Source organism: Oryzias latipes, chromosome 23, assembly GCF_053564925.1.
Source record: "Oryzias latipes strain Hd-rR chromosome 23, Olatipes_Hd-rR_3.1".
Lineage (NCBI taxonomy): Eukaryota > Metazoa > Chordata > Actinopteri > Beloniformes > Adrianichthyidae > Oryzias > Oryzias latipes.
The window spans coordinates 6544651-6571164 of NC_136259.1; the positions used below are offsets into that span (position 1 = coordinate 6544651).

Genomic DNA, 26514 nt, shown 5'->3' on the forward strand with positions numbered 1-26514 from the left:
GAACAAAATGACACTGAATCTGCACATCCAATTATATCGTCACGTCAACCAGTTTAAGCAGTTTAAGTCATTGTGGATTCTAAACTAATAAAAGCTGCTTAAAATCTCAAACCCTGATAAGAGAAGTTTTAAAGTCAACTTATTTATTTTTAAAATGTTCTTGTGGCATTTTTCTGATGGAGAACACATATAAAGAAAATTATGCTTAAAATTTCATTTTTGAGTATTTCTTTTCATGAGCTGTTATGAAAGTTATTTCCACCACAAACAGTGTTAGAAGTATGATGGTATAAAACATATGCATTAAAAAATTCCAAATTAAGAGAGCCCTGCATTCTAGTGACTTGATTGTGGTTGGGGTTAAAATCTAACAATTACAAAGTCATTTTCAATCATTATTTGTTTTGCTTTTCTACTTGTCACTATGATTTTCCATTTGTTTTTGGGTTGATAAAAAAATTTGTTGATGTGTCTTGTACTTTTGGGCCACCGTAGGATCTACTTTTTTTATTTATTTATTCGTTTATTTAACAGGGACAGTGCACATTAAAATCATCACTGCAATGCGCCAGAATTAACCCAAAGGCTAATTCATCAGTTTGATTCAATCAACTAACAACAAAACACAAACTGAATTGCCCATGTTAGTGGAAGCGTGTAGCTAAAGGAAGCTAATTACTGAATGCACTGAAATCCACTCATTTGATCATTATCTTCTGTACACATGCAAAACTATTAACATTCTCTGCATTTCTGCCTTAAATTTCGAAACTAATCAAATGACAAGCCTCATCTAAAGCAGCCAACTGAGGGATCGACAATCTGAAAACCACAATCAAACACCAAAACAAGAATTCACTGGATTCAACAGGAAACGATAATCACCAAGTTACATAAAAAAAAGTCTCGTAACCTTTGTGCTATCCAAGGCACTTTAACGTTGGGAGTTGGGTCATCTAGACCCACTAGACAGTGTGCTGAACTTTTTTTCTTCAATGATTTTTGATCTTCATTGGTGTCCATGGATTACATGAAATCTTTCCACCTTTGTCATGGTAGGGAGAACACGTCAAAGTAAGGGTGGGGTCATCTAAGATAGCACAAGGGTTTAAAATATGCATCTATATTACAAATGCATAAAAAAATCTGTAAATAAAGTAATTGTGTTGTTTTGCTCAGAAAACCTGCTTCTATAAAAGGTCAATTCATAAATAATTGTAAGTTTATTTTTTTAATTTTCTTACAGAAAATGTAATATTAAAGGTCCTATATTGTGCTTTTCTTAAGCTTTTAGAGTAAACTATTATATATTAGGCTTTAAACTTTTGTAAATATTGATTTTTGTAAACAATAGCTGATGTGGAAACAGTAATTTATATATCTATATATGTGTGTGAATCACAATCATATTGGTTCTGTGAAATTCTGTCTGAATCTAATTTATAAATGTGTGAAATTAAACTGCTAAATCAGCATTTTTCTGTATAAATATATGTAGATGCATATCTGTAGGTAATAGATGCATTTAAAGATTTAACACTGAGGAAAAATTGTGCAAAGTTGCTCAGTTGTTCGCAAAAACAGGAAACGGTTTCTGAAATTGCTCTTAATTGCAAAAGAAGAAAAAAAATAGGTCGCTTTTAGCACAACTTCAACCGTTTTTTTTTTTTTAATGAACAGAGGTACGGAGTTAAGAAACATTTCCCAGAAAAACCTTTCAACAAACACAGAAAACTAAAAATAGCTTCCTATTCCATTGCTTAAAATAAACTAAAACAAACATTGAAAAAATACAAACTTAGTTTTTCTTCTGTTTTTATTTTAACAGACAGACATTTAACTACATAGGCCTAATTCCCACAGTTAATGCAAATTATAAGGACGGTTTGGCCGTCGACACCAAAAACAAGGGAGGGGGAAAAAAAAAAAAAAACTAACTTTATACGTTTTGATAGAAATATTTCATAAATTACGACACAAAAAAAAAGAAGCCACAAAATGGTCAAAAGACGACTTTACAAATATTTACAATTTCTGTAGATACACAGTATTCTTTTCTCTGACTACAACCTGTTGGGATTATTCAACATTTGCTGCTGTTTCAATACAAACGTTATTTTTGTGGCTACTTTAAAACACCAGAGCTGTTTCATTTAGAATTTTAAAAAACTCCAAATATGACTACTTATCTAGAAAACAGAGGAGGAAACAAAAAGCACAACAAATGAAAGCTCAGAATTCTCCCACGTCCACCCTCTTGTCCCTGAACTTGCTCCTGGCCTTTGTCCGAGCCTTGAACGCAGCCGAGTTGTGAAGATGCTGCACACGATAAAAACAAAAAAAACATGAAGATTTTTTTGTCCTTTCTAAATTTAGAGTTTAGAAGTTTTGACGCACGCTTACTCTCTCAAAGCGGGAAATTTTCATCGCCTTCATTGTTGCCGAGTCAACCAGTATCGGAGGTCCCAGTTCAAACACGTCCCTGATGAATTCATTTGCCTAAATGGAGAAAAAAAAAAAAAAGATTTGTGAAACTTTCAGCTCAGATCTAGTTGTGGGTTTAAAACCAAAACAAGCTGTAGTCGGGGCAGAAGTACCTGTAGGTGATAGTTCATTCCAGACCCTACGAACTCTCGGAAAGCGTCGTACGTCCTCTTCCTGACCCAGCTGTCGATGCTCATGCGTTCCGTCCCAAAGCGAATCGTTTCGGACTGAAAGTCTCCGTCCTGAAACGACATCTGATCAGATTCCAGTTCCGCGCAGCTTTAAGTTGGAAAATGGAGGATAACCTTCTAAAAAAAAAAAAAAACACACCAGAGATGTAAGCGGTGATTCCTCAATATTTCTCCTAAGTACTTATCCCGTGTTAACTGTCAATCGCTTCCCTCCCTCAGTGCAGTTTATTGCACCTCTGACATGTTTATACCTGTGCATATCACTCTGCACATAATTACGGGCATTTTTATATTTGCACATTTCATATTTGCATACCTTGTAATTATTGTACATACTGATATTTTTATATTATACTTTGTTCAATTTTGTATTTGCACTGTAAATGGCAACTGCTTCAATTTAATTGTCCAAGTGGACAGTGTCAATAAAGGCATATCTTATCTAAATAACACGCGCTCATGTGTGCAGCATGTGCCTGCAGTCAGTAAGGAGCCAGTTGTCACACCTGTCATAACTTACTGTTATGACGTCGATTTCCCCCCACACGCACTACAATGGTACGTCCCATTTTTATGACACCCCTTACGTTCAAGCCTGGAAGAACTGCCAGACACCGCTGCGCTCGCCTTAGGATGGGCTGCCCTCCACCCAAACCCCGGCAGCGCCTGTACAGGTCCACGTGACTCTGGTGTTTAGGGGTTACCCCTCTGTGCTGAACGGGACACTCGCCTCCACGGCTTTGAGGACGTCCCGGAACACCGAGCGCTGCTTCCTCTTGTCGTTCTTGGCTCGGTGCTTGTTGCAGTCCGTGGCCAAGGCGCTCAGCTTGATGCACAGCTGATCCCATTCTTCAAACTCAAACTCCTACAAGAAGAAATTTAAAAAAACAAAAATTAAATAGCTAACATGAGAGGACAGTTGAAATTCCAACACTGCACTCCCCGCCCCCTTTTGACCCCCCCCTCTCTGCCACCCTGATCACAGCTGCACGTGACAAATTCATAAAAACACTCCATCTCCATGGCAACCATGTTCTGTTTTTCTCGCCTGGAGGTCAAACAGGTCCATGTCATTTTTAGAAGAATTGACAAAAGCCATTTTTGGGATTTTCTTGGCAACTGAGGTTTTTTGTGAAACACGCCCACATTCTTAGTGTAGTCATAGAGTATCGTATACTGTTCATGCATGAATTCATGCATTCACTTCCTAATAACCAAATACCCAGATGGCCTGTATGTAGGCCCTGTGGCCATCCCAAAATATTTCCAAAACTTCCTTTGGCTTTCTCGGTGGATGTTGAACTACTCTTGAGCCCCAAAGGTTGGCGACATTTATTTTTTTACGGTTTCTCTCAATTCTTTGACACGTCTTGGTGAGTTTTTGTAGCAAGGGCGAAAGTTTACAGTAAGAAAAAAAAAACAGATTTGCAAAAATGAAAACAGTGAACGAGGCTTACAGGCTCCGTGTCTCGAGCTAACTCGAAGAGCAGAGCAATGGTCTCCCCGGCAACAATCCTCATGTTGACATCTTCACTCTCAAGCAGCTTGGGCAGTTTGGGGAGGTGTCTGTGTGAAAAGACGAAAAAAAACAAACATCTATTGTGAAAAATGGTTTAGCAGAAGCAAAGTTGTGAGCAGACAGTCGGCCTCTTACTTGCGCAAGATCTCCTTGAGCTGGTTAGCAGAGCAGATGGTGAGCAGCAGAGCCCAGGACAGCAGAGCGTTGGTGTGGAGCTGGCTCGTCTGTGGGTTGATCGAAGGACAGGTACCATCTGCTCTGGCGTAGGATCGGGTGAACAGGTTCTCAAAACACTCCATGGTGGCCTGCACGTCCTGAAACCAGAGCAGGAGGATCGCAAAGGGTTTGACCGACAACTTGTCGCTCGTGAAGAGACAACGAGAGATGGCTCACCAACACATCGTCCTCTGCAACCAGCGTACAAAGACCCAGACTCGTCGCCACCTACAAAATAAAAGCTCCTTAGAGGCTGAAACAACCCTACAAAAATTCATTATTTGGTTCTAAGATGGACTCACCGCTTGTCTGGCTTGAATGTTAGCTGATCCGTCTACCAGGATGTTCTTGAAGATGGGCTTCAGGGTCTTGAACACCTCCTCGCTCTCTATTCCTGAACCCAGCTGGATGCAGAGCAGACAAGCCAGAGAGGCCGCCGCTCTTTGCTCCTCCCCTTTGCCTAAAACGGATCCAAATCCAGGGGGGTAAACGCCACGCAGCTTTTAGGAAGAGGAAGTTGGGACGATGTACCTTTTTTGAGGCAGCGCTCGATGCTGTCTGTGATGGTCATCCTTCTCTCCGAGATGAACTCGTAGAGGATCCGCGTGGCCATGGCGGTCTTCAGCCCGTCCAGAGCGCCCTGTCTGGTCTTTGCACTGAAAGCAGGGACAGTTTTGTTTTTAAAACATGTAGAAGATATTATATAGAGCCACTCTGATGAAAATTAGGTTTTCAATATGATTTTGTTGTTTTTTTTTCATATTGAAGGACTTAAAAAAATTACTTAAGATGGAATTTCAGAGTATTTCATTACTACTTAAATCATCGTGAATCAGGAGCAGACAACAAAAAATACAGTTTGACGAAAATGTTCAAGTCTCCCGTCAACAATTCAGAGTAAAATGTCGGATTAATTACTGCCGAAACTGCAGAAACTAGAATACGACACGTTTTCCTTTAATTAAAAACAGCAAAAATTCCATATTTTCTGTGTTATAAGGCGCCCTTAAAAGCCTCAATTTAAAAAAAATAACAACCACAGCGCGTCTTATGATCCAAAGCTCCGTATGTATATAGATATATAGCCTTATGGATATAATTCCGATTGCGTTTACAGATTTAGAAGTATTTTTCAGAAGTACACCGCGCTCTGTCTGTTAATTTTACGAGTTCCAAACAAATATGCTGACGTGGCTCAGTGGACTGTTTTTTTTTTACGCGTCACTAACAATGTAGGGAGGTAGCGTAGCCACAGTAACCTTTGTTTTAGCAGTCCGTCTGTTTTTTGATGCGATTCAAACAAGGTTATGAGTTACAGCTATGGTGAAAATATTAACGCTTACAACGTTGCAAATGTGTAGCGTGTTCTAGAATTACTGTGACGGACTCATCTTTGGCCGTTTGGTCTCGTAAAGCGCCTTATGTGTGACACAAGTTTGAAACTAGACCATTCATTGACGCTGCGGCCTAATAATGTATCTAAAAGATGATGCTTTAAAAAAACCAAACTGGTCAGAACAAGCTAGAACCTTTTGTCCACAGTGCTGTCGATAAAGCCCTTCAGTTTATACTGAAAATCCTCCTGGGCTGTGTCTTCACTTCCATCTCCACCTAAGAAAAAAAAAAAATTAAATTAAAGCAGTTTGTTGACAGTGCCATGAGATACACCACATTAAGAAACGCAAACAAACGGACCTTCATCTGCTACACTGGTGGAATCACTGAAGCTGCTGCAGTGACTCAGAGTTTCAATGGAGGCGTCCTCATCACTGAAAGGCTGTACAGCTCCATGCTGTCCCCCTAAACACAACGTAAAAAACAACAACACACGGTTAGCAAGAAACCCAGTTCTTTAGAATGTTGTTAGCATTACGTAACCCCCAACACCACGCAGGTACAGCAGAGAATCCCGCACTTATCTAATCAGCTGGGCGCCCTTTACACGGCTTAGCCTGCAGACAACTTTTATCATCAGGAGGGCATGAGAACGCTGTCAGCTTGATCTCATGTCACGTCAGCTGTGCTAACAGGAACTGCCCGACACGACACGTGTCACCAAAAGCAGGGTTTGCTTGTGTTTTTATTTTTTTTTCCTCAGGTCAGCACCATTAAGTGGTTTGTGACACAAACAAGTCAGGTCAACGTCACAACAACAACAAAAAACCACTTGGTTGTAAAAGTTTTAAAACTTGAATTTATTGGTGTTACTATTATTAAATAATTGACGTTAAAAAACCACCTGAAGCATGATTAACCTTTAAAATGATGAAGTAAGAGCAGCTTTTTTTGTTTGTGGGAGCAACCACAGAGCCAAACAAATAGGGGGAGGCAACTTCTCAAAAAGAAACAAAACATTTCCATTCTACTTTCCTCTTCTGTTTTTTCTTGACCACAGCAGCAAAATGACAAATTTGACTTTATAAGTGAACTAGTACTATGATAGTAAGCTATTACTGCGTTATCAGTGTTGTGAATATAAAGAATTTTGGGATATAATTTTTTTTCCTCCTTCTGATTTAGACATTCTGGGGTGACATAACCTAGAAGAGAAAATCTAAGTAGTAACGTCAGTTCTTTATTTATTTATTAAGTTTCCCGAATTCCACAATCATTTACTTTTTGGTAACTTCCGGGTCATTTACCCCACCAGGCTCCTAAATGGTGCATTCCGACAGACCCCTGGCTTCAAAGGGGCGAAAATTAAAATAATGGTTTTATTTAAGCCGCAGGATGACGGTGACGTTACTGTGTTTAAAGTTGAGTAACTTTAAAAGAAGCAACTTTATTTAACTAAGCAAAAGTGAGCTAAAGCGTGTGACTTCACTTAGCTAACCTAAGTTCCCCCCGCAGAAGACACCGGTATAACCCTGTTTTTACAACGCTGTAACTAAAATTAACTTATTTTGGCATTCTGACACAAGGACAAAAGCTTCTACCCACAATTCATTTTACACGAAGTCATTTCATCGAGTGAAAGCGCTGCGTGTCGGTGTGTACAGAGTGTTCGACGAGTGTTGACGTGGACCGTCCTTCCTGCACGACAGCTGAATTCTGAAGCGGGCGCCGCCTCTCTGGCTTCCCGCTCATCATCACACGGGTCCAAAATGTCCGCTTACTGTTGCTACCCGTAATAGTACAATCCCCAAAGAGGTGAGCAGTTTAGAAAAATCCGCTTCACATAGTCGTTGGAAGTCGGAAAATACCGGTCGACACGACGAACGCCGGTGAGAACAAAGTGTGCCAAGCCTCAAATTGACGTCAAGCTAACTAGTCGACCACAAACGGACTACGACAGACTTCTTAAATAGGTCACATTTGGCAACTGGGCATTTAAAAACGCTGCTACGTATAAATATTTATATTTGTATGTGCATCTTTACATAACATTCTAACCTAGCAACCACATGTTCGGTGGGGAGTGGCTAATGCTATTAGCCAACAGTTTCTTTTAAATAAAGATACGATCATTAAACAAAAAAATTTGGCCTTAAAACATAAAATGTCAAACGTTTCTATATTTGGGCGGTAATATTATTAGTTATTCTTTGTTAACTGTTGGCGTAGTCACGTAGGCCAATACCCAACATTTGTAGTTCTCATATAGACACTTCTACCCGAACTCAATAGGTTGACTATTATAAACGGACTACAATAACCACAAGCAAGCTAACCCCTTAGCATCCAGGCCGAAGCTTGCGGCCAAGCGGCAACTTACCCTTGCTTTTCTTCTTCTTGGTCCTTGGCATTTTCTGTGCAGATTTAAATTAAATGTGATCAAAAATCAGCCAATACACGACCAGCTTTTATTGTATTGTCTAGTAAAGTGAAAATGTTCCCGCGGCACGGTAGATAAAAAGCAATCGAAAGCGATCTTGGAAATAAACAGTTGGCCGAGACGATACATTTTCCTCTCATACACCAGCGCTCCGTGGCGAGAGAACGGCTCCCGGCTTTTATACCGGCACCATGGATGAGGAGGCGGTTTCCCGGCATCTTTGACCAATCCTAGAACAGGAAGAACAGGTGACGTAGTAGCAGAGTTCAGCCCGTTCATGGTTGTGGTGATAAAGGACCAGAAATGCTTAAAGTAAACTGCGTGTTATCTACTTCGCTTGATCTTGGCAATATTTAAACCCTGTTTTCTAAAACAATTGCACAATATAGAAGATTTCATAGGAAATTAACTTAACTGCTGTAAAACCGGCAGACATCTTTTTTAACTTATACAAATCCTCATTTAAAATATATCTGTCATTTCCATTAGAGTTATTTTTTTCATTGCGGTGGTTTTCAAACCAAGAAAATAACTTATAATAACTAAATGGTGTATACTTATATAGGTTCTATTGAAATCTTTTTTTTGTTGTCTTTTTTTAGCATGAATGTTATTTTTATTTTCATTTTTTCATTGCTTGGAATAATTGTTTTTTTATAGTCATTTTTTCTTTTTGCCGACTGCTTTTTGCCAAATTTTAGTTTATTTATATATATATACACACACACACGCACACACCCACACACACAAACACACCCACACACACACACACACACACACATATATAAATATATATATTTATATAAATATATTCTTTTTACATTTTATCATAATTATGTAATTTCTTTGTGTTGTTTTTTGCTTTGATTTGATTTTTTAGGATTATTTAAGAGAGAAGATCAGGACATGCCTACAACTTGGATTACTCAAACATGCTGGTTTGAGTAATGCAAGAGAAATGAAAGTAATGATTTGATTGGATTTTTGTTTTTAACCATAATAAGTGCTTGGGAATGTTTTGAGATTATTTAATCTGCGATAAAGAGTCCAAACGTGATGCGTTCCTGAGGTTCCTCAGATAAACTTTACATACATTGTCATCGTAAGATCGTGTTACACTGCAGAGATCATTTCATGATCATTTCACATGCTTTTATATAATCCACTGTTATGACGGGTTCCTTTAGTGTTTTGAGATGGAGAGCAGTAAATACAATAGGGGGGAACTAATTTGAAATGTCAAGTTACATGAAGTCATTATTCACTAAAGTTTTGTTCTAAGTTAATGCCACTATAATGCAGACTTTTAAACATTTTCGAGAATTTCTTTTCAACGTGTTTGTAGAGTTTCGGCTGATTCTTTTTTTTTTTTTAAGCAAAAATGAAAATAGAAGCCGATTCGAAACCTTGTATTTTTTATTTTTATGATATACATTAGGCTCTACTGGGCGCTGGTTGCAAACAAGGGGGTGATGAAGGGCCACCAACCTGCACCAACTTTATGAACCCATGGAAAAATGTTCTGGAAATGCAATCCTCACATTTTTCAGTTACTGTTTTGCACTCCAATGAGATTTTTAAAGCATTGCCAATGGTCTTTTAATTATAATTATGCCATAATCAGCATAAATCCCCCCAAACTGTCTTTTTTAGGACATAGTTTCTGCAATGTGGCAGTAGTTCATTAGAAATTCTCCTCTGAGTTGTAGGTGGAACTGTTGGCCCACACACACCTGACCCCCTCCCGTTACCCATATCTGAGAGTTCTCTGTTTACACTCTCCCCCGCTAGCGTACGACCCCTCAAACTCCTAACCGAACATCAACCGTGCAACAAAAATGGAAAGCAATCTGGCAAGCTTGTTGCCCACTCAGCGTATTTTCTGTGTAAGAAATACGATCTTTTGTTACGTAACAAATACGTTTGAAAAAGATCGTATTTGATTTTACGTCACAATACGATCTTTTTTCAACATCTTATGTCGTCTGCTCCTGATTCACTACACTTTAAATAAAGAAATAATCCAATTTTGAGCTTACTTTTCTTTATATATGTCCTCAATGATCAGAAAAATGCTTTAATTTCTAGATTTTCTTGTTCCTCTTGTTAAATCCCCATTAGCGCCAAACACCTAAGGGTTATATTGACTTGTGGAGAAAATATAAAGGCCGAGTAATTTCATTCCTGCCCATATTATGCAAACAGCATGCCTATGTTGTGCCACACTGATACCCCTACAGCAGTACATTTTTCTCTCCATGTGCTTTGAATTTATTTTTTAAATTTCATTTACCCCATTAGAAAGGAGTTTTGCAGTAATGTACTTTTGAAAATCTTTGCCTGTGGCAGCATTGTTGTTGAAGTCTTTTTCTTTTTTTTATGGCAAAAGTAGCTTTTTGGTACACAAGCTGAACATTTAACAGCTGCAGCTTTCCCTTTGTAATTCCCACGGTCCGGCTGTCAGCAATGTTTTTCCCAGCTCAGACCTAAAAACGTCAAATTCTGCGCTGGGGGTGATGAGCGCAACGAAACAAAACGGCACAGAGAGATCAAATAAATGAATGGGAACTTTTAAAATTGTGTTTATTTGGTCACCTCAAATAGGTCACTTGTTTATAGAAGGAATTCCCTCGACAAATTGCTAACAGAACCCTTTTAAATTGCTTAAAAAGGTGCAATTTTTTTAACATACAGGCAGCAATCTGGTCCAAAAAACAACTGTGAAGTTCAAAATGGGCACAGGTTCTTTATACAATTCAAAGGTAAAAATTACCCAAAAAAATCCAACACAAAATAATACACAAGTTACATTTCATGTAATCCATGGACACCAGTGAAGATCACAAATCATTAAAGAAAAAAGGTTCAGCGCACTGTCTAGTGGGTCTAGATGACCCAACTCAAGACATAAGACATTTTAATTGTCCTTTGCATTCAAAATACACACACTGTATCATTATAACTGCGGTACACAGGACCATACAGCAGAAAAATAATAAAAAAACACCTTCAGGAAAGACTCAGCATTTGTAAAACCAACTCTTCCAGTGCTATGGTTAAATGAAACGTAGGTGTTTCTTGAAACTGAGCGGGATGTTTGGAATCACCTCGAGTGGATTTGTTTTTTACTGCCTTGACATTTGTATTTTACTGTGTTTTTCTTCAGTCTGCCTGCCCTTTAGAGAGCAAGGCACACTAAGGAAATGTACAAAATCCTTCCCTAACCTCTAAAGGACTACTGCAGTGCAGGCAAATACAACATCAGCCAGTTGTCAGCTTGGAAGAGGAAAACAAAGATGTATACGGATCTAGTCGTTTACAAGTGGAAGCATCAGAATGGAGAGGAGCAGGGAGCTTGTGGCCCGCCTCGCGCATTTTCTACATCACAAATACGATCTTTTTCAGACTGCATTTATTTGTCTGCTTCTTATTCACAACAATTTGATTATAGAAATACTCAGAAATGTAATTTTGAACTTAATTTTCTTTATTTATATCCTCCAATATAGGAATGCTCACATTTCATACATGACAGCAAAATGGTGCCACACTGATGAATAGCCTAGCTTCGAAACATTTAAGCAAAACTGCTTAGAGGTGTTTGTAATGATTGAGATGAAGCTACAGTCTAATGCGGTAGGATTAAAGTATTTGTAGGTAACACAGCCACTACATCCATTTTGTGCATTTTCCTCGTAATAATTTTCTGTCTTTAGTGATAGATGCTTAACCCTTGTGCTATCTTAGATGACCCCACCCTTACATTGACGTGTTCTCCCTATCATGACAAAGGTGGATAAAGGTGGAAAGATTTCATGTAATCCATGGACACCAGTGAAGATCACAAATCATTGAAGAAAAAAGGTTCAGCGCACTGTCTAGTGGGTCTAGATGACCCAACTCCCAATGGTAAAGTGCCTAGGATAGCACAAGGGTTAATTTATGTCGTGTTTCTTGTGTTCGTCATTCATTAATGTGCGCAGATGTCCGTCGAGGGTTTCGGTCGACGAGTTTTTATGTAAATTCGGTTTTCAGCTGTTCAAAAATTTCGGTCGGTTGAGAATTACGCAGTTTACACAGATTTTACGTAGCTTTGTACGCAATTATTACATAAATCTTGTGCAATTGAGCGTGATTTTTGCGAGATGTGTGCGCAAATTCGTGGCTTTCCACGACCGTTCCAAATATGTCCAACAGACTTTTCACGCATGTGCAGTAATGTATAAGGTTTACATCACCTACGCACCGCACATATCACGTTAAAATTACGTAATTGACGCACAATTCAGGAATTGCATATAAACAGTTATTAATAATAATCCCGCACAGTTCATGTTCTACGTTTTTCTATGTGGTATTTGCATGGTTTATTAGTATTTATACCATGGTCCGGGTGTATACTCAATTCTGATTGGCTGCTGGGTGTGCGTTAAAACATGATAACTGCACGGTGAAAAAAGAAGTTCCGGTCACCTAGCTTAAATGTTTTGTATCACTGCGCCGGCTTCCTTAACCCTTGTGCTATCTTAGATGACCCCACCCTTACATTGACGTGTTCTCCCTACCATGACAAAGGTGGATTAAGGTGGAAAGATTTCATGTAATCCATGGACACCAGTGAAGATCACAAATCATTGAAGAAAAATGGTTCAGCGCACTGTCTAGTGGGTCTAGATGACCCAACTCCCAATGTTAAAGTGCCTAGGATAGCACAAGGGTTAAACCAACCTTTTGCTTCATCATTTGGACAAAAACAAGCGGTAAGAGGTGAACTTTCTCTCTGAACTGATGCTTTATTCAACCCATCGGAAAGATCAGCATATACAGTATATATCGCAGAATTTTGACTGCAGCGGTGGTGTGGCGCGATGTGGACTATTTGTTACGTGATGCGATAGTCCGCTTTTTGTGAGAAAAGCGATCCAAATCGGAAAAAAACAAGAATTAAGGACTAAAGACTGGTTAATATGTATTGCTTTTGTAAGTGACCATTGTATAAGCGAGTTAATGGCCTTCGAAGTCTGCATTATTACGTTTTAACGCACTTCGCGGAAGCAACCGTCCGACGCAAAGGCTTCCACGGCGTGCGTTAAAAAGTAATAGCGCACACTTCGTCGGCCATTAACCTTTACTTCTTCCATGGTTTAACGGGGTTCACTCATGATACACCTGTTACAATTTTACGTAAACGTTTCTCACTTTTTCCACGTATAATTTACCTATGATCAATTTTCATCTGTGCAATATACGCAAAACACGCAAAGTAGCTGTGTGACACGGTCTTTAGAGAAAAAGGGGCCCTGCTGTTTAAAACTCGATTTTCTTTCTGATTTCAAGCATTGTAGTCAAAGCAAGAAAGAATTTACACAGATTTATCAAACTCATTACAGAAATGATAAAATGCATGGATTAAAGAAAAGTTAAAGTAAAACAAAAAAAAAAGACACTTCAATCACATATCTTTAATTAAATACAGTGATCATTAACTAAAGTCAAGTAGAGCTTGATTTATTGCTTGAAAAAGAGCGGGAAGAAGCGAGTTTATATAATCCCACCCCTACTCAGTTAATTCATTTTATAGTTTTACATAGTTTTTTTAATCCAGTTCTGATCAGATAGGTTGAAACATTGAAAAAACTGTGCTTCTTCTTTTAACAAGTTTTGGCACAAGGGGGAGCCATACTGTTTAAAATTCAAAGAACAGACTGCTTTCACTGCAGTATTTGGCTGGAACATGTTTTTCTTTTTCTTTTTTGATACATAATTTATTGAGTGGATGCTCACTGCTGAGCTGCTTAAACCCTTAATGTGTTGGAGTGTGCAAATCAAATAGCAATGAAGCATTTGTGTGAAAAAAGTGACTCTCTGTCTTCTTTAGGGATGTTAAATAGTGAAACAAGCAGATGTTATTTTGGAGAAACTGGGAAACTGTTTAGGCTACAAATGTTTGAGAAGGGAGGAATACCAGTAAAGTGAGAGGTGAAATAGCCAAACTGAGACAGCAGGCTTGGCCTGATGGATCAGTGGGCACAAGCCCTAACCAGTCACAGGAATACAAATGATTTCACAACCGTTGGACTGATAGAGGGATGACAGCGGATAATAGAAAATGCCTAAATATTCATTTTTACGGGCAACGCTGCTGTATCTAAATAATTCATAAATGACATCGCCTGGAGCTATGTGGTGAGGCAGACTGGGTAAAGCCCGGAGCAAAAGAAGGTGAGTTCAGAAATGATATCAGGTCAGTACCTGATGAAAACGCAATTTAAGGAGCTGAGCAGATATGATTGTGCAGCAGTTTTGTCTATACTAACCGTCATTTTGTCAGTTTATGACTTTAGTCTGAAACAAATGACAAATAAAATTAGGCAAACGGACTAAAGCTTTGGAGAAAGTTTTTATTTAACATATAGGAATAAGAGGGCCATCTGTCCTCTCATGCAACAAATACCTTATTACTGCGTCACATTTTGCATCAAGTCAACTTTTAAAAACAGTCCAAAGCATGTTTAGTTAAAGTGTGCAGAACCGTAAATTTTGCTGTGATGACATTTCAATCACCTCTGCAGCCAAGGTTCAGAGGTAGAGGGGTGGACCTCTGATCGGTTTGGTTGTTATAGGAAGGGTAACTTGGACTGTGGTTGTAAAGCACTTTGAGCCTTCTATTAAGGTAGTAATACACTATATAAGTGTGCCCTGTTTAATGCATTCCAACATTTGTGTCTGGATGGCTCAATTGGCTGCGTGTAGGACTGGCATATGGGAAACTAGGGTTTGTTTCCGAGGAGGCGCCGTGAGCTAAGTCGAGGTCCTTGAGCAAGACCTTTGTGAGACTGGCTAACCATGTAGCCATAAAGGTGCCCAATTCTGGGTCTGTCTGTGCTGGTCGCAAGCTTGGACAAAATACAGGGTTGTGTCAGGAAGGGCATCCACTGTGGACAGCCCTGAAGGGATATGCCGGTAGGTAAACAACACTGCATTCCAACATTACTGGATCGTCATGGTGAAGTGGTGACATGTTCCACTGACGTAACTGACGAAACAAACAAACTTTTTTTGTTTTTATCGATTATAATTAGTTCCTCTTTAGTGTTGGCCACTATGTCAGACAAATGTTTTATACATATACAGGTATAGCAACCCCCCCCCCCCCCCCCCCCCCCCCCCGTAGGCAGGTAGGCGGGAAGGTGTTAAGGAAAATTTCAAATTTTACCGTGACTGGAGGATTTTTCTCTCAAAGTTCACACCAGTCAGAGGCTGCATTTTTCACATTTTTAATGTACTCCCGGGCTATCAGGTAGCCGGTGGCAGATGACACGGACGGCCACCATCTGGAGACATTTACACATCGTTTAATCAGAGCTGCAGCCTGCAGTCCGGCTGGTATTACTCTATTGCCACCTGGCTGTCGCCCAATTTTGTAATGATTGACGGCCACGAAATTATGAAGATGTTGCAGAGCGTGCGGTGGCAGTTGTATTTGTGGCCGTAACATAGAAGGCACTGTACGACAGCATCACCTGAAGAAGATAAGTGCGTACAACTTACATCATCACAACAAATATTTTATGATACATTTACCACACGCACAACATTTGTATGTTCCATTTTTACCACGTTTCGTAAGGTGGCCGTAGGAGCCTTAAAGGCCTGTTCACACCGGGACGAATTTCGCCGGCGATTTTCGCCGACGTTTAACGCCTCGTGACTAAACAAAGGGCACCAATGTGAGTGTGCACACCGAGGCGAAAAAACGCCAAGCGCCAAAGCGTCAAAAAAAAAAACGCCTCGGGTTCGTTTTTTCGACCAATGAGAATGGCGCTTTTGCACACGTGTCTGGAGCTTCTGAAGTTACAGTAAAACACAACTTGGGGGCGCTCAAACACAAAACTGCCTTGCTGAGCACACATACCAGCGAAGAAGTTAGACGCCAAGTAGCGTCTACACTGCCGCGAAGAAATAATGATGGACATTCTTAAATATCCCCTTACCAAGTACCAGTTGGAGCTACTAATGCTTGAAATATTCGTGTTTTCTTTGTTTGATTCTGACAAGCGCGTAAATACTTGCTCTCTTCTTCTGAGTGAAAAGCGACTTTAAGAATCGTAAAGTTGCGCAGCGCCACCTTGTGTACAGGAGTATTTCTGTTTACATTAAGCGCCATCTAATGTCAGGGAATGAAATTGCATGTTCGCTCGGCTCACCGTCAGCGAAAATCGCCTGGGTGTGAACACAAAAGACGTGGCGAAAAACGCTGGCGAATAACGCCTGGCGAATATTCGTCCCGGTGTGTACGGGCCTTTAGACACACCTGCATTCCCCTTACGATGCCGCCGCACCTGTCTACGACCCTCTATGGGTCCAGACAGCCCAAGAACCCACCACACCCGTACAGGTCGATTCGTGCATGTGACTAAGCTATAAGCTGCCGCTGTACTGCTCTGGGAATATCTGACCTACCAAACAATGACAGTTTTGTCACTCAAGCCCATAATATTTCATCTTCCTTCTTTTGGAAACAATCAGAATTTCATCAGACGATTTGCTTTGACAGCTTTGTACCCATTTTATCCATTATCGTGTTTGTTTAAGAAGCCCCAATGGAGTGATTTCATTTCAATCCATTAACCTTAAAGAAAAAAGCTCCAGAGAGAATTGGGAAAACACCTTTGTTCTGGGTTTTTACAGGGATGAGCTGCCCCCTCGCTAGATTCAGAAATATGGATCTTGATTGATCAGATGCAACAAAAGAGAATAGATAATGGGGTTGGCTGGAAGGTCAGGGAAAAACAACTAAACCTGTACTCTGCTGCATCTTTTCATCTTAATTTCAAACCTTATCACTCCTCAAGCAGACAGCCTCTCACTCACAGACTATTTTTTGTAGCAATTTTCCAATTAGCTTGGAAGTCAGTCATTTACTGTCACAGGAATCAGTTTTGAAACTGGACATATTTGATTAGATGCATGAATTGAAACCCCAATGAAGGATTGCTTCTTCTTTTTAATTGTGACCATAAAAGGGATTTCATGTATGTATTTATCAAAAAGAACACATGTTGTTTTGATGTTAATGTTTTTTTCTCTCTTTATACTTATTTTGTGTTAAGTTAAACATATTTTAATTGATTCTATTTTGTATCTCTTTATCTGAGGATGAATTGACATGAAGAAAGTCTTTGGGTCCCGTTGACTGTATGAGGGAGTGAATGTGACATGATCGAAAATAAATGACTGGCTTCAGGCTCCAATACAATATAGTCAATTCAGTCGCCATTTTTTTGTGATACGACGAAAAAAATCATCAGGAAAAAATAATAAGTAGCGATTGGTCTGAGTTAACGTTTTGGTTGCCATAGAAAGGTTGGTCTCCGAAGAATCTGTCAATCAAACACTTCAAGCGTTCAATGTGAGACCACATACTTTTACTTAGGCATATGATTGGTCAGTTTATAACTTAAATAACTTCCACTACAGAAAAAAAAAAAAAATCATTAAAATAAGGATTAGCAAGAAATGTCGCAGAACAAGAATGGTTATTTGGACAAATAGAATGAATAATAGCTGATTATTTTTCTATAGACATCTATGGGATTTTGGCTTCTTGGAGCAAGCAGGTACTTCCTGTTTGGAACTTGGAAAAAATAGTTTTTCAATTATGGAAAAAAAAGAAAAACAGCCAAAGAACTGCTATTAAAGATTTTGGCTGGTTTTATGCACACATGATCTAGAAGTTTTGGCAGAAGATGTACCGTAGACCAAAAGATCCTCACTCACAAAAAGCAGCCAGTTGTGAGTCATCCGCTGCACTTCTGTTTCCTCAGAAAAGTCCCTCCTTTATTATTGGAATTTCCTCTACATTCCTTTTTTCTTAAGTTGTGTGAGGGGGAACGGAAAAGGTCCACTGGTTGTTGCTACAAATAAGTTCAGCCAATCTATTATAAACTCTCTGACACAGCATAGGCCTGAAACTTTGGATGAGGTCATGCATAACGTTGCATTTTAGGTGTTTGGTTTAACAGCAAATGTTCTAGACAATAAAATCTAATCTTTGGGACGCCAAAAAGAAAATTAAAGCAGACAAACCTCTCACCATCCCACCATTGTGCCATCCTCTCGGGAATGGCACAATGGATTTAGTCTTCAATCAAAATGTAATAAAACAAAATAAGAAACTGAAAAAGGAAGGAATTGTGGGATGTCACTGATTGGATGATGATGATTGAGTCTTAAAGAATAAGGAAAGCAGAAGGATGTTTTGCCTGAACTGTGGTAAAGAGTTGATTGAGCAATCACTAAATGTTCACAATGGCTGGGTTGTGCTACGTTCATACCAAGCATGTGGAGAACGTGCTGAAACCGCGTTCACCTACACGTTTAGGATATGGTGTTCACACTAGACAAGCAGGGAGGGGCTACTTCGGCTTTTTCTTCTGCAACCGTTTACTAGCATTTCAGCCAACTGGAATTGGAAGATGCTTGGTGCGAAATGTCATAACTGTGGAAATCTTGTGAATCTTTCTCCAGGCTTTTTTTCACATCTCTATTCCGATATATGGCAGACTCTGTTTCATATAACTCCAGCCAGACACAAACCGCAATTATTAATATCTCTTTGATGATCATTTTAATGTTTTTTGAAAAGGACGCAGGAGTCCCTGCTTGGTCAAAGTTCAACCTTGCGTAACTTTCAATGTGCACTCAATGGCCGCGTACATGGAGCCTAAAAATGGTCTTAAAAATGTTCATAGCTACGCGTGAAGGAGAGAATTGTGAAGGCTAAAGCCCAAAATGCACATTTCCACATGTTCACAGAGACTTTTCATTGTAAGTTGTTGCACAAAGTCGTGTTGCCGAGGGCGATGCGAAGATAGCGTCACATTAGTTGCTCTTGGAGCAGCTATGTTCAAGTCAACAGTAATGTCTACATTATTGTTTTAAGGCACTTCGTCCCAAACAAGTTGTGGTTGAAAAGGTGAACAGACCTCATAATCTAGTCAGCGATGTCCCGTAATACCTAGTTTCTGGATACTTATAATAGACTATTTTTCAACATTTCATTTTAAAATCTTGATATTACTTTTGTTTCCTTTTTATTTTGTTTCATTTCTTTGGGAATTGCATTTTTTTGTTTTCTGGACTCTTGTATTGATTTCTAAAATATGGTTGTTGTTTTTTTTAGTATTTATTTTGCCTTTTAATTGTCGTTGTGATCTTTAATATGACTTTGTGTTGAGTGATTTGTTGATGTGATCAGCACTTCAGGGCCGCCGTATCTTTGACACCACCTCTTCCTTTCCTTCACAGGGTCTTCCTTTTTGTAGCCCAAAGAAAATAACATAAAAAAAAAAAAAAAAAATCGATATAAACAAAGTTAACAATTGGGTAGAAATACAAGCATTCTTTTCTATTTTCACTCCTCTCCCGCTAAGATTTATATTCTTTTCTCAGCACGGTTAAGGTATAAAAAGAACCCTCTCAAAACAAACAACAGCAGCCTACATATTTGGATTGTTCCACTTATTTTTGACACGAGTCCCATGTGGGAACACAAGAGCTGAAGCAGGTCTTATTCGGCATTGGCGTGTAAACAAACACAGAGGAAAGCAGTGACTTTGAAGCTCAATTATGTTTAAGTAAAGGTATAATTTTAACCTCAGAAAAACACCACTTGGAGCTTGGAATAAAATGTTGAGAAAGCCAAAAAATTGTTCAGGTATATCAACTATTTTGTAATGGTGTTCAGATCCTTCAGGAGTTTGTTGCTTTTATTTTAGCTTAGCTCATTTTTAGTATTTTTGATTTTTTTGTAAATATTAAACTCTACACTAGACAATACATTCAAAAAATTAAAAAACAATAAAAATTACGTCTTGCCTGGAAGAAAAAAAAGGAAAATAAATGTGGAGTAAGCCGAGTAACTATAAAGTTCTATATTGGATTTTAAAGGTAGACCAAAATGTCCAAAAAAGCCATTCAATCATTGTGGAGCTATAATCAGAAATTTGCCCCTTGCTTGATTACATTTTTCCAAACTTTGCCCATTTGTGATGAAACTTTAAAACCCTTGTGCTATCCTAGGCACTGTAACATTGGGAGTTGGGTCATCCAGACCCACTAGACAGTCCGCTGGACCTTTTTCTTCAATGATTTGTGATCTTCACTGGTGTCCATGGATTACATGAAATCTTTCCACCTTTATCCACCTTTGTCATGGTAGGAAGAACACGTCAATGCAAGGGTGGGGTCATCTAAGATGGCACAAGGGATACACAAGTAAACCTGATACAACAATGTGAAATATGCCATTCACATCTGGGTCCAACTGAAACAATCAAAACCCAACAATCCTTTGTCAAAATGGATCCCTAATGACAAATTGACACACACCTGCACCATGGATTGCTGTTACCTGAATTTTGCTGCAAAAAACTCCTTTCAAGGGTTTTAAAGTGGTGGATGAGGAGGCAAATACAGCTTCTAATGGATTGTGGTTGGTAAACCAGGCCTGGACTAGAGCAATCCAATGGATAACTGATATTATCCCATACGGCCAGAAACCTGGGCTGATCTGGTCTGTTCTGTACAACTACATGTATATTATGGAGAACATCTATGTTGCCGGGTGTACAGACCTGCATGATGATGGAGAAGCCTTCGAAGGCGATATTTGAAGTGTCTAATGGTGATATTTCCTCCACGCTGCCCCAAGACGTGCACAATTGGCTTATGGCCAATTCCATTATGAGCCTGTCGTCAAGTTTTGCTGAGGTTGAATCTACCACGCCTTCCAAACGTCTATAGTGCGGCATTAGGGCATTAATGAGGTGGCATGAGCTTCAAGTTCCCTTGAGGCTCATGGACTTCCCTTAACCCTTGTGGTATCTTAGATGACCCCACCCTTACATTGACGTGTTATTCTTACCATGTCAAAGGTGGATAAAGGTGGAGAGGATTTCATGTAATCCATGGACACCAGTGATGATCACAAATCATTGAAGAAAAATGGTTTAACGCACTGTCCAGTGGGTCTAGATGACCCAACTCCCAATGGTAAAGTGCCTAGGATAGCAGAAGGGTTACGATGGACAGGCCCGGACAACCCAAAAACCTACATCACTCTTACAGGAGTTTCCTGTATCTTGATTTTTCTTCAAACTCCTAATAGATTTTTGGTTGCATTTGGGTTTGCTGCACAGTTTAGATTCACACTGTCTTCAAAGGATACCAGGGTTCAGTTGCAAGCCAATATCACCCTAGTTTTTTAGGCAGACCAGGGTTTGTTTGTTTGACTTGTTGAAATAAATAAACTTTCCAAGGCAACAATAACTGATATGTTGATGAAGGTTCTCATTCATCCAGGTTACGATGTCTTTAAGTTGAGGCATCGCAACTGGACCTAAAATTGAAACATTTCGCCACTCATCCACCAACCAGGGTTCAGTCCAATGCGAAATCCATCCACATACCTGCAGTTGGATGGCTCATGAAGATTTTAAGTCTAGTTGTCATGACCTAACTTCAAAACAATAATTGACATGGATAATATTTGATATAGACCCTTCATCAGCACCATTTACTCTGCAGTTTTGCTCAAAGAAACATTACCATAAAATTAAAAGCCCAGAGTGCAAACATCAGTGACAGCTGTTGATATGGTTCTCTGACTGGATATCTAGATATCAGAAGTAATAAATGTCCATCTGCTTTGGTAAAGAAGCAACTGAACATAAGAGGGAGTATTCAGGGGAATTGGAGCACAGACCCAACCTGGGAGCTGTCATCATCTCCAGCTGCTGCCCACCATCACTCCCCTCTCCTCTAGGATGCTTCCTCCTGAGTTCCTACTCTGCAAATTCCTATTTCCACGTATTTTATCTTCTATTTGCCACCAATGTAGTGATCTAGCTGCAGGCAAAAGTGTATCAGGGCGCCCGGAGGGAAGTGTTTATCCAAGGCTTTCAGACACGCGGAGAGAAAAAGATTCTTCCTGATTGCTGTCCTGCAGCGCTCAGAGGGTGATGACCTACAGAAAAGAAAACATTAGCAAGGATGAAAGACGAGTTAGCCTGTGCACAATCGAGAAAAAATGAGGTATTATACTGTATATCGAGAAAATCTGTTTTGAGCTATTGAGAAAGGCAAGCAGAAGTCAAAAATACCAATCATATTTTTTTTTTTTTTAATCTTTCGTTCTGAGCGAAAAAAATCAATAAAATCGTTTTCTAGGACATAGTTTCTACAGAGCGACAGGAGTTCATTAGAAACACCTGCAACCTAACATTACCGGTGCAACAAAGAACCAGATACCAGATCAAATGAGAAAAAGGTGAGGGGGGAAGGGAGCTTGTCCATTGTAGTTTCTACGTCACAAATACGATTTTTTATTAACAGGATTTTTTCGTCTGCTCCAGATTCACAATTATTTGAATGAAAAAAATACTAACCCTAAGCTTAATTTTCTTTTTATAAGTCCTCCATCATCAGAAAGGTGCTACAAAAACTTGGTAGAAACACCAAGGGTCTCTGATGAAAATTGTGGGTTTGAAATTCTGAAATTCTGTTTTCATGTAATAAGAAAATATAAAGACAAGAAATGTTGTAGGACTGGGCCTTCTTTGCAAACTCCTCTCCGAGTACATTAGATGTCAAAAGCAGCACTGCACTCCCCCACCATCTCTCCGTGTCTGGGTGGTTGCTAGGCAACGCTGAAGAATGTCTGCCTGCATCTCTGCAACCTTTCGCTGCTTACAAACCCATTCACACATGCCGGTCCTTTGAATCTCTCCTGTAAGTGTCTCTGGCTGAAAGGTGGAGACTGCTCAGCTCAGCCGTTTGCTGCATTTACCCTCAGCACTGAAAGGAGAAGTCTGAAAAGAGAACTGGGGCCTCTCTAGACAGATTACAACAGCTTGGAGTTTCCCAGCTAACTTCCTGGAGCACTCGGACACTCTTTTTTTCTATTTCAATCATTTTTGAAGTCTTTACCATCAGATATTAGATGTTAGCTTTGATTCAGTTTCTTTCCTTCTCAGGTGCTGCAACCTGGATGACCTCATCAGCCTTGATCACAACTGCCCGTTGGCGTGGATATGGGCTGTCTGCAGGGGAAAAATGGGCAAACCTGTACAGGTGACCCACACTAAATATCAAGGTTGCAGACCACTCCGTGAACCTGCAGAGTGAAAACGTTCGTGCACATTCTTTTCTACAGGCAGGCGACAGCAAATAGCGAAAGCATGCAAGGGTGAAGAGAGGCAGGCACGTCAGATTTTTCAATTTTTCTTTAACCCCCCAAATCCTGTGGACTTTGCCCACAACCTGACTGTTATAAATGAGTGTATTTTGTGTGTGCATTCCTACGGGCGTCCTATGGGCACTTACGTATCACCTGCACACCCCATGTGCACAACATTTGGTCAGTACAGAGTACATACACCATACTAACAACTGGAGTGTGGCGTAAGGAACCTGTACAACAGCATCACATGTGTGTCATGAGGGCAAGCAACTCACATTAGCCTTATAAATACACAACAATGGTATTCCATTCCTATGATGCCCCTTAAGGTGGCCACACAAGCCCCAAGGGAACTGAAAGACACACCTATGCACTCCTTGTAAGATGTGGCCTCAACGACCCTTCATGGGCCTGTACGACCCAAAAACCTGCAGCACCATTACTGGTCAACCCCCCATTAGGCAGTGCATGTCTCTAAATCACTATCGACTCAGGCCTGGACAACCCAAACAAAGACAAAATGAGAAAGAATTTGCTGTTAACTTTGAATTCCCTAATAAGTGAGTTTGATACTTTTCTGTTACTTTCATTTTGTGTTTTCAATGACATCATACCTTGTTTGTAACGTTTAACCATTGTGCTATCCTAGGCACATTGGGAGTTGGGTCATCTAGACCCCACAAGACAATGCGCTGAAACTATTTTCTTCGATGATTTGTGATCTTCACTGGTGTCCATGGATTACATGAAATCTTTCCACCTTTATCCACCTTTGTCATGGTAAGAATAACACATCCATGTAAGGGTGGGGTCATTTTAACCCTATTGGATAGCACAAGGGTTAAAAAAAACAGACTGATACCACTAAAACAAATGTTACCGTGGCTACGCTAACCCCTAACCTTGTTAATACCACTTAAAAAAAAACACAATTCGACAGTGCTACACGTTACCCATGAACCTCTCTAAACCGCTTTGACATCAGTAAACACAACCAGATTTAACCCATGTATAAGACGCTCTGGATTATAAGGCATACTGTAGTTTAAAATCAATTAAAAAAGAAGGCTTCATAGTGTGGAAAATAGTGTAAATGTGAGAGGAAATGTGATGGATGTAAATTTCCATGATATCCTGCCCAGTACAAACTGCCAGGCTGACAGAAAATGGCAGAGAACAAAAGCAGGGAGGCTGCATGTCTTCTATATGTTAGTCTATTCCTATTCATCTGGCATTCAGACAGTGTCTATCCAGGAATCTTGACAGGATGGCCGCTGATTTACACTGACACGGCCCTTGTTCTGCTCTCAATCTGCGCTCTCACGTCGCTGCCGTGGGGCGACAAACAAAGATAAGTAAATAAGAGCTTGCTAAGCTCAGAGCTCTAAACCTGTAAACAGTGTGGTTAAAAAAAACAAAAATGGTGGGGGAGCAGGGAAGGAGGGAGATCGATTTGTGCTTTAAAACGTTAAAGAGTCATGTGGAGAACACGTCTAAATAAGAGTCTGGAAAAAGTAGAGACGGTCACGGAAGAGGGGATGGTGAGGTCAAGTGAATCTAGTGGGGATAATGATGGAGACAAAGAGGAGGTGTAACGACTGTGGGCTGTATTCAAATGAGCACAGACGGCGGTTCAGCCAGTGCTCATACTGGGACTGTGAATTATTACTACTGTGCTCACTTTAGCTGCAAGGCTAGTGGGGCTGTGTGTGTCCCAGAGAGACGGGAAAAAAGGAAAAGCAGGACACTCTAGTGGAACACCATAAAAACAAGGAGTTTAATGTCTTACATTTAACATGTCGAGTTTTTTTTGTGTTAAAATATGGTTTCTGCTTTTTTTTTCCTGTCCTGAATTGATCAAATGCCTTAGTTCTCACTGTCTTTTGAGGGCAAAAAAATGGTCACGCCGGTGACCCGCACAAATTATCAAGGTCATAGATCGCTCAGTGAGGTTGTAGAGCGAAAATGTTCATGCAACTTTTACAGGCATGCTGCAGGCGACGGGCTATAATGATCACAAAAACTAAACACAATGGACAGTGACCACAGTGAGGGTGTAGGACTTTTCTTCTTGTGTTGACGTTTTTAACATTTTGTTCGGATTTCTGGAAATTACATTTGTTTCTGAAACCTTTTTATCTTATTTTACAGAATCTGGAAAAGGTAGGTATTCTGGGATATTGCTGATTGGATGATGACGTTTGTGTCATGGTGGCCTGTCAGACTCCTCCCCCTCCAGCTCTGCTGCTCTTTCACCTCAGCTGTGACTACTCTTCTCATCAAGCCACCTGCTACAAAAGGAGATCCAGCTTCATCATTCTTCGCCAGTCCGTTAACCCTGATGGTGCTTAGTCTCCAGAAGCTCTCTACGTCTGGCCCCCTTGTCTCTGTCTGAGCCTCTTAATTTAATTTGGAAAAACGTGTTGTTTACAGATCTTTAAAAACTTGAATAATGTTTATTTCTGGGTAATTTTGCTTCTATTTTTGTGATGATTTCAGTCTAACTAAACAAAACAAACTTTATTTTAGTCTGTAAGTAAATATGAAAATCTAAAACTAAAGTTTAAAAAAATAATGTGAATAATGTAAAATGAAAGAGATTAAATTACTTATTTTTTTAAATAAAATGTCTTAAATTGTGTCTTGGGGTGAGAATTCCTCATTTTCCAACCCTTCTTCACCTCTGAGGTGCAGCAGCTCCACCACAGTAATGTATGCAGCGAGTGTAGAGATCAAAGATACACGGATCAGTTTTTTTTTTTTTTTGTGTGTGTCTTGGCGCATGCATGTGAACTAACAGCCGTGGATCTTCAAAAGCGTCATGACAACGCTCCGGGGCAGGAGAACGTGTGTCTGGATGTCAAATCTCTTCACATTATGCAGCTGCAGTGTAAAGGAGAATTACCATTACAAGCTGAGGGCTAAAAATACCCTGTTTATCTGGGGTAAAGAAGGGTGTTTTGAAAGAAATTAATGTTACTTGATACTTCTAACAAAACTCCCCTCTATATTTTAAGTGTTACGTTTCCTAAAAATGTTTATTTCTTTAATTACTGGCATGCCGGGGATTTGATTAGAATTGTCC

The 26514-nt window shown here is 39.7% G+C and overlaps 2 protein-coding genes across 4 annotated transcripts in view; one reads left to right on the forward strand and one right to left on the reverse strand.

Moving 5' to 3' along the window:
- Positions 1-26070, forward strand: part of gpr85 (G protein-coupled receptor 85) — a 167620-nt gene extending 141550 nt beyond the window's left edge. For both annotated transcript variants that reach the window (XR_013653444.1, XR_013653445.1), the window contains 2 exons: positions 23224-24209; positions 25581-26070. The gene's annotated coding sequence lies outside the window, so the exon portion shown is untranslated. The remainder of the gene's footprint in view (positions 1-23223; positions 24210-25580) is intronic.
- On the reverse strand, positions 1799-8377 carry ifrd1 (interferon-related developmental regulator 1). Of its 2 annotated transcripts, none has more exons than XM_023952416.1 (12): positions 8126-8377; positions 6106-6210; positions 5940-6021; positions 4942-5066; positions 4713-4870; positions 4588-4638; positions 4330-4508; positions 4133-4241; positions 3406-3540; positions 2598-2726; positions 2404-2499; positions 1799-2319 (listed from the first exon to the last, which is right to left on the reverse strand). In XM_023952416.1, the coding sequence occupies exons 1-12, from the start codon at positions 8154-8156 to the stop codon at positions 2233-2235; spliced, it is 1287 nt and encodes a 428-aa protein (XP_023808184.1). In that variant the 5' UTR covers positions 8157-8377; the 3' UTR covers positions 1799-2232. The 2 variants fall into 2 exon arrangements, with proteins under 2 accessions (XP_023808184.1, XP_078797634.1); XM_078941508.1 differs by lacking the exon at positions 8126-8377 and adding an exon at positions 7351-7730.
- Positions 26071-26514: the final 444 nt, after the last annotated feature.